Source organism: Athalia rosae, chromosome 1 (assembly GCF_917208135.1).
Source record: "Athalia rosae chromosome 1, iyAthRosa1.1, whole genome shotgun sequence".
Taxonomy (NCBI): Eukaryota; Metazoa; Arthropoda; class Insecta; order Hymenoptera; family Athaliidae; genus Athalia; species Athalia rosae.
This window is the reverse complement of record NC_064026.1, coordinates 25,161,150-25,168,873: the sequence shown is the minus strand read 5'-3', so window position 1 is coordinate 25,168,873 and position 7,724 is coordinate 25,161,150. Positions and strand designations below refer to the sequence as shown.

At 39.7% G+C, this 7,724-nt stretch overlaps 1 protein-coding gene across 2 annotated transcripts; it reads left to right on the top strand.

The window, feature by feature from the left end:
- Positions 1–1,315: 1,315 nt before the first annotated feature.
- Positions 1,316–5,456, top strand: LOC125499698 (RNA polymerase II degradation factor 1-like). 2 transcript variants are annotated; one of them, XM_048648742.1, is made up of 7 exons: positions 1,316–1,470; positions 2,875–3,117; positions 3,232–3,481; positions 3,568–3,827; positions 4,231–4,566; positions 4,781–4,992; positions 5,136–5,456. In XM_048648742.1, the coding sequence occupies exons 1-7, from the start codon at positions 1,468–1,470 to the stop codon at positions 5,227–5,229; spliced, it is 1,398 nt and encodes a 465-aa protein (XP_048504699.1). In that variant the 5' UTR covers positions 1,316–1,467; the 3' UTR covers positions 5,230–5,456. The 2 variants fall into 2 exon arrangements, with proteins under 2 accessions (XP_048504699.1, XP_048504701.1); XM_048648744.1 differs by lacking the exon at positions 1,316–1,470 and adding an exon at positions 2,148–2,165.
- The last annotated feature ends 2,268 nt before the right edge of the window (positions 5,457–7,724 follow it).

Below are 7,724 nucleotides of genomic sequence, written 5' to 3'. Positions count from 1 at the left end.
CGTAAACAGTGTTAATTGTTTCTTCAACTAGTTTCACACCCCAGAAATAATTAATCGACTAACAAATCAACGAATTATTACTCCTGCATAGTTATAAATCATCGGGCACACGCGTGGGGAATTTATTTAGTCATTTTGACTTCGAATGCCCGATAGCAATCGGTGATTTTTTTATTTTTTATACTTTCTAGGAGAGACGAACCTGGCGACATTCCGCAATAGAGAACCACGTCTTCGTTATTCATTTTCGGACGGAATTTTATCTAAAACGCATCACGATATCGATCTGTGTCATCGATGCAAATATTTTTACCAAGGAATATGTCCTAACATTTCATACTTATTTCTCTTTTTTTGGGTGATAATTTCGAGAAACGTTCCACGTGTATCTCTGATATATCTGAAATGCCTTTCGATGAGCGGAACAAACAAAAAAATAGTATAGAAATATCGAATATCCGATAGAAACGAATACGCGGCTCCGTTATCGAATTACGAGTGCGTGTGTTTTTTTTTTTTTTTTTTTTTCTCTCTTCACAATCTATGATCAGAAAGTTCTCTGGACCGTCTCACTCCGTCAAACGATGATTTCGTAAAGTGGCGTTAATTGATCGATTAACGTTGAAGTAGGAATTGACCTCTTGGCATCTCGGAGTGTCCCAGGTGGATATCCGTAAGGACTCGATGAGGCGAAAACGACGACCTTGCACGTTACAGAGGTCGAACGATTCGACGAGCTAGTCTGACGAGCATATCAATGAGCGTTATGCGTGCAAAAGAATAGAAGCTCACAAGAGTCGTGTAATTATTTCATTTTCGACGTCGGAGATGCCGAAGACCATAAATTCCATTCTCGTAAACGAACGAAGGTGGTCACGCGTTAACGTGGAATAAAAAATGCTTACGGCGTTGATAAAGATAATTCGAGACAACGGCGCATCTGCCGCATAACAGCGACCTTGAAACGAAAGTGTCCTTGCACTCATCCTATCTCTAGACAAAGTCGTGTATCTATTAACCCATGGGTCAGGAGCAAAGTGAATGGCCTCATGTTCGCCGGTGCCTTTCGACTTCTAGTTGCTCAGGCCACAATGCAGCTCGCAAGTGACTGTCCGCAATACTCTAAACTACAAACGCTACCGCTCCACCGTCGACATTCTACAGGCCGCTATTAATCTGGTATAATTTGTAAAAAGGTTATGAGAGTGTTACGCGTTTCGAGTGTGTAAGATCCCACCGACACTGGAATGGGCGCATCACCTGTAACGGCACACGAGTGCTGCCGCATGTTCGCCACTATACCATTAAAGTGCTACCGACCGCGCGACCCAAAGAAGAAGCAAAGCGTACGGCCAGGGCTTCCACGCGTAGTAGGGGTAAAGGCTATATAAGTGAAAGACTCCGGTTCTGATTTTACAGTGGAGCTAGGTCCTTCGCGTCTTTGTGGGAATTTTTATTGACTCAATTATGGTGGGTACCAAAAATCCGATTCCGCATCGTTTCTTGATCTTCGCGTCGAGAACATGTTTCTCGCAATATCGCCGCGACGCCTGAGTCACGGCGCGTGGGGTCCGCCGACGTTTTTCTCTGTCGCGGACGGATTATCCGGTCCGATTGACGTTCGTAACGAAACTTGTTACGTTTTTACCCATTGCGTTCGTCCGAATTAAAATCTCTGTGTAACGATGCGTAACGAGATGGGATGAAAAAATATTCCGCCGTCTCTTCCAAAGGCAAAAGTAATGGCGTGTCTTGTTGTCGGTGGCGATATCGTTCATTTTTGAAGAAATTTCGATACCGCGATGATACATCGTCTGCAGAAGTACTTCTTCGAGATTTTATTGGCCCAATTTTGTCTGGTCGTTTTTTTCTATTCTCATATTTTTCTGAAATTTTTGTGAAACGACCGATCGGTGGGCACCCATCATCCCCGGTGATGAATGGTTAAAAAGTAAGAGTACACTTTTACCTTTATGGTGTTACACTTTGTCTTTCCCCATTTGGGCTTTGGGAGTGGCACGGAGATGCGTGGGGCTCTATATAAGATTGGTCCATACCATCCGTAAGTTTCAGAGTCAGACGAGTAGTGAAAGTGAGCGTCCTGTTCTTTTTATAAATTTTTTTGGTTTTCTGAAAAAAAACGAAGTATATAAATTTTTTAAATGGTGAACACGCTTATTCCTTTTTTTCATTTGTGAATCATTTCAATACCACAGTATTATACACTCGCGGTTATTATTTTCCAATCAATCTATACGATCTTTTTATGTCAACCGCCATCTAGAACTTTTTTTTCGACCTCTCGATCATTCGTCCGGTGAAAGTATAACCGTTTAACTTTATTATAGTTTTTCATTTTTTTTTTCTCTTTTTTAAACGTCTGCCTTTTTCGACAAGAATAATACACGTCGTATCGTCTTGCCGCTCACCTTTGGATCCCACGGTTCAAAACGAAATCGAATCGAGCTTTTTCTTCGTTTTTTTTTTTTTTTTTTTTTTGGTTTTTTCTTATACCCGCGAATAGTCATCTTCTCTCAGGCGAAATTCCCTGTAATTTATGTCCCACAGATTCGTATTAATTCATAACCGAAAGTGGTCGAGGACTCGTGGTAGAACTGCGTTAAATTTCTCCTGAACTCAGTCAATCGATAAACGGGAATTCGGAACCCAAAAAAAACCACATTAACTCGAAACTCGAATCTATACGATACCTACGTATAAATTATAAAATAAGAAATTCTTCCCGAATGAATTTCTCGCCACGTGTTCATCGTACGCGGAACATGCTACGTGCGACAATAATAACTCGCCGCGTGAAAGATCGACAAATAACGGTCATTATTCGGAATTAACGATGCGCTTTTTTCATTGCAGAAGTTCTACGCGCTCTTAGCTGTGTTATGTTGCGCTGCGGCGGCCGTGGCAGATAAAAAGATAAATCTGGAAGATATCGAGCGAGACAATCTCCAGTCCGAAGCACATTCAGAAGAGGAAAGGGCACCTGGACCGGAAGAACAGAAGTATAACTCGGACAAGGCCGACGGTAACGCCAATCCACAGTATCAGGCCGAAGCTCGCGTAATTGGCGGTCAACGACCCCAAGATATCAAATATGTGGTAATTATCAAACGGGCTAATAGTATTCTAATTAAAGAAGCGTATATTATCCTTTGAATATATGCGAAAATTATCGTTTCATCTTAACGTTTTCACGATGATTATTATTCTCAGGCAGAGCCACAGGAGTACAGCGACGGTCTGGACGCTTACCAACAACAGCAACACCAACAGGCCGCGCAGCAGGCCCAGCTAACTCAACAATATTACACACCTTCTTATCAAGCGGAATCTCAAGTTTCCTATCAACCTCAACTGCAGGTACAAGCTCTGAACTACCAGAGCGCACTTCCAGTTGCGAACCATATTCAAAATTACGAGCAACAAAGTGCGACGGAAAAATTCATTCAGGGGAGCGCCAAAGGTAAATTTAAAAATTCCGACAACTCTCGCGTCACGCGTGGCGATTCGGAAGGCCGTAATAACGAGTTTTTTGGTAAATATTTTCAGGTAACCATTATGCTAACATCGGAGGAACTCAACAGCTACTTTACTACCCCACTCAAAGTGTTGCGGCAAGTTCGAAGAGCCAAATACAGCCGCTTCTTCATCGTCTAGCGAGTCAGGCCGCCCAAAATGTTCAGCTTGAATCTTATGACCAGTCATTGGATCAATCGGCAAAACTTGCTTACCAACAACAGCCACAAATCCAATACGTTTACGAGCCACAATACGTCCAACAGGCAGTCGCCCCTGCTCCAGCGGCTAAGGTATGAAATATTATCTCACGGAAACTTTTGTGCCATCAAAATTCTTATTATCAAACCTGCGCTAAATTATGCTCGTTCGATCAGTACGATTTTAATGGATCAGCTGTCTGAATTTGCAGAATTTTCTTCCAGGAAAGTAAAGTTAGTCTCACGAAATGCTTCGCATTGGTTTCGTTTTTTCGAATTTGATGTTCGCTGATCGAATGAGATGAAAATTTTCGAGTCATCAAGAATCAGAAAACTAAAATCTTGTGAACCAAAGTTGACAGCTCACCCACGCAATGATTCATAAATGTGTTTGGGCTTCCAACGAGTTCTTAGTTCATTTTAAGATATCTAGTAATTTAACAGGTGGATCGAAAATAAGGTTTCATATCTCTGAATCGAAATTCAACCGTTTCAGGATGCGCAGAAATACGCGTACGTAACGCTTCCTCAGTCTTACTCAACGCAGCAAGCGTATTCCGGACAGACTTACACCCAGCAGCCAAATTCGGAGTACAATCAGCCGAAGCAAGCCTACACTCAAGCTTATTTCGTCCAACCTCAGTCGGCCCAGTTGTCTCACAATCAGTACTACCAGCTGCCCGCTTACACCTCTGGTTCGGGTCATCGGTCCAACTCTCACGGTTACGCACAGTCCCAACCCTTGTACGTTTCGTCTGACATCGCCCAGCAGTTGGCATCGCAAATTTACAGGCAGCAAGGATCTCATAGCATAGCCCAAAATTATGCCAAGGTATTCTAATGCACCTATATTCATGTCCGTGAGATAAGATATAATAATTGTAAGGACGTTGCAACTTCGTTGGACGATAATTTTTTTAAGCCATGATCGGAGTGCATTTGCTCGATTTGGAATGTCGTCGTCGAACGGTGGACGATATTTTTTTTCCCCGCGTGTGCGTTATGATTCATTAATCATCGAGCGCATTTTTTTCTTTTTCCTACAGATTCCACAAGAGCCGCGTTTCGCTTTGGCACCCCCTCAGCTTTCCGCTCAGAAATTCAGAAACGGACCGGTGACTTTTCTACGACCTGTACACTCCGGAGTGTCTAATAACAATAATAATCCGATAGTCTATCCGAGTTATTCTTCTGGACCAAAGTCTCTACTCGATTCTTACACGCCTAGTCTCGTGATCGCGGCACAAGACAGCGAAAGGTGAGTTTTGTTTTTTAATTACATACCTATTCGAAATTGATAGACTCTCGGAGGCTGTGGCATCTTGAGTTACATGTGGGCTGAAAGCAGATGGAAAAAACGAGATGAAACGAGTTTAAAACAACGATTGAATTTAATTTTAGATACCGAGAAAGACCTCTCCAACTGGAAAGTGGATTTTTGCCATCAAAGGGAGCATATGCTCACTCTTACAACCAAAAACGCCAATCTGATTAGATTTAGGGAAAGGTCTGCGGAAGGCTGTTGAAATTTATATTTCGTGATTGCCTAATTAACTTTCATACAGCCTTTTATAAAGAGTCTTACCACCCTTTCTAGTCTTTCCTTAAAGGGCATGGATCGAATGTCTTTTCTGTAATATTTTGTGAATGCTTGAAATGTAAATTTTTCTTTTATACGGTTTTTTTTTATTCTATTTTATAAATAAAGCATAAATGAAAATAGAGGTTTTCTTTTAATTCGCACCTATCACAGTCGTTTCGCTTGATTTCGGAATGCACCATATTAAACATACTGGAGAAGGGAAGAGAAAAAAAAAAAAAAAAAACAAATTCGACTTCCTCACGTAATGATGGGGATTAATTAAATTCCACGAACGTCCGCCATCGTAGGAAGCCATCTCACAATTAGTACCCACAACGAGCAAAGTTTGGTAGAAGTTTCACTTTCAGAATTAATCAAAATCACAGCCCATTCAGTGATGTCCATACATGTATTATGTTTACTATAGTATAATAATTCAATCTAAGAAACGTTCGCTTTGAAATTCATGTGGAAAAAGTATTTAAATTTTATTCGAATTCAATAATTCATCACACTAGTTGTAAGCAATCTGCTTTTTTTTTTTTTTTTTTTTTTTTTTCTTAGAACTGTGTAAAGACATCGATATTCTTCAGTTTATTTTAGGGAAACAGAATTCTTGTAAAACAAAAAAAAGATGTGCCCCGCATCAAAAAGGTGATGCAGTTCACTTTAGCTTCCTATAATTTTTCTTGTCTGATTGAAATCATTACTGACTGCCATAATCGATAAGCAGTAACACAGTAGACGGGGGGAAATACGATGACATTGATTTTTATTTTTTTTTTCTCAATTTTTTTTCAAACATTCAACGATGTTTTCCATTAATGATGAAATTTTCTAAAATAAGAACGTAGTTAAATATTATTATTATTTCAACACATTTCGAGCTGAGAAAGTAATTATAAAAGTGATTGGAACTCGTTTTGCGAGTTACACTTCAGCTTAATTGGCACACTCATTGTACCGGAAATGAGAGTGAGTTAAAAATGTTTTCAAAATTATCTACCGCAGACCCGTTGTACGAATTAGAATCACATACCAAGTTTGAAACAGATTTGCATTCTTTTTTTCCATAACCTCGGGCGTGTTCAATTTTTTATGTTATTCATAATTGTTTGATTTTTCATGTTATTATTAATTGTTTAATTGTTTTTGTATGACGGGGCTCGTGTGCGAAACTTATGTAACGATATCCGAAGGATCTCTATTTCGCCGGCTATAAAATTCACTCCCAAATTATGGTAGCGAATAACAAAAAGAAACTATCAGTCATAAATCATATGAAAAAATCAAAATTCTTAGAACCACTTACGAGAAAGTGAATGAGTTTAAAAAATATTCTTTTCCGCATCGCATGTAACATCCGTTTTACAAATTTATTCATATCCGCAACGAGTTTTTTTTGCAAAATATTAACTGGAGCTTTCGCTGAAGCATTGTAAAACAGACAAAAAATTATATCGAATTCATTTCCATTCCATGGTCTATTGTTTCGTCGAGTATCGCGACAAAGGTATATGGATATGTGATCCACGTTCACGTAAGAGATCGAAGATATCCTAACAGACGACGTCTCTCCTCCTCTTTGCGGTACTTTTCATGTAAAACAATACAATGAATATATGTAGAATTTTAATTGCATACCTGAGATATTCCCAGCGAGAGATAGACGACTTCTGAAGGATTCTAAATCTCTTGTGAATAACCATAAATAGAACCGTGACGTATCTCCGTTTCTGGATCGAAATCGGCGAAATTAATTTGCAAATCTTGTCACGTCCTTTATTGCTGCCAGTCACTGTCTCAGAGCCTATTTAATAAACCATAATGTTTTGACACTCGACTTATACGCCTGTTTAACAAATGAAATGACAAATAACGTGGAAAGCAACTTGAACCTAATAACCATTTGTCAGGTTCATAAAGAACGATCAATCATTTCTTCTCAGGTAGTCATGATCGGAACAAGACTCCATGCGGATTTAGGGCGTTACGAAAGAAAGATGTTCGAACCCGAAACGGAGACTAAGCGCTTATCATGTAATACGTTATCGTTATGGTAATTCAGATATCGTACGGAATATTGCATCCTTGTGAAACGCGAAGCTATACAAGTGTCGCAAACTCGCACGTTCGTTGAGCAAAAAGTAAAAAGAAAAGGAATCCTTCAAAAAATAATATTCATCAGTCACACCGGCGTGCTACCTATCAAATAGCACTTATTGAGTGAAACGGGTTAAATCAATATCAATTATTTACCCCAACTACAACGATCATTACACTCTACCAACATATTTGTCGCAATGTTTACTGCTTTACACATCATCATTCAGACACGCCATTATGATAATCGCGTATGAACATACACCTATAAACCACACGCAGAACCTCCGAGGCACGTGAACTAT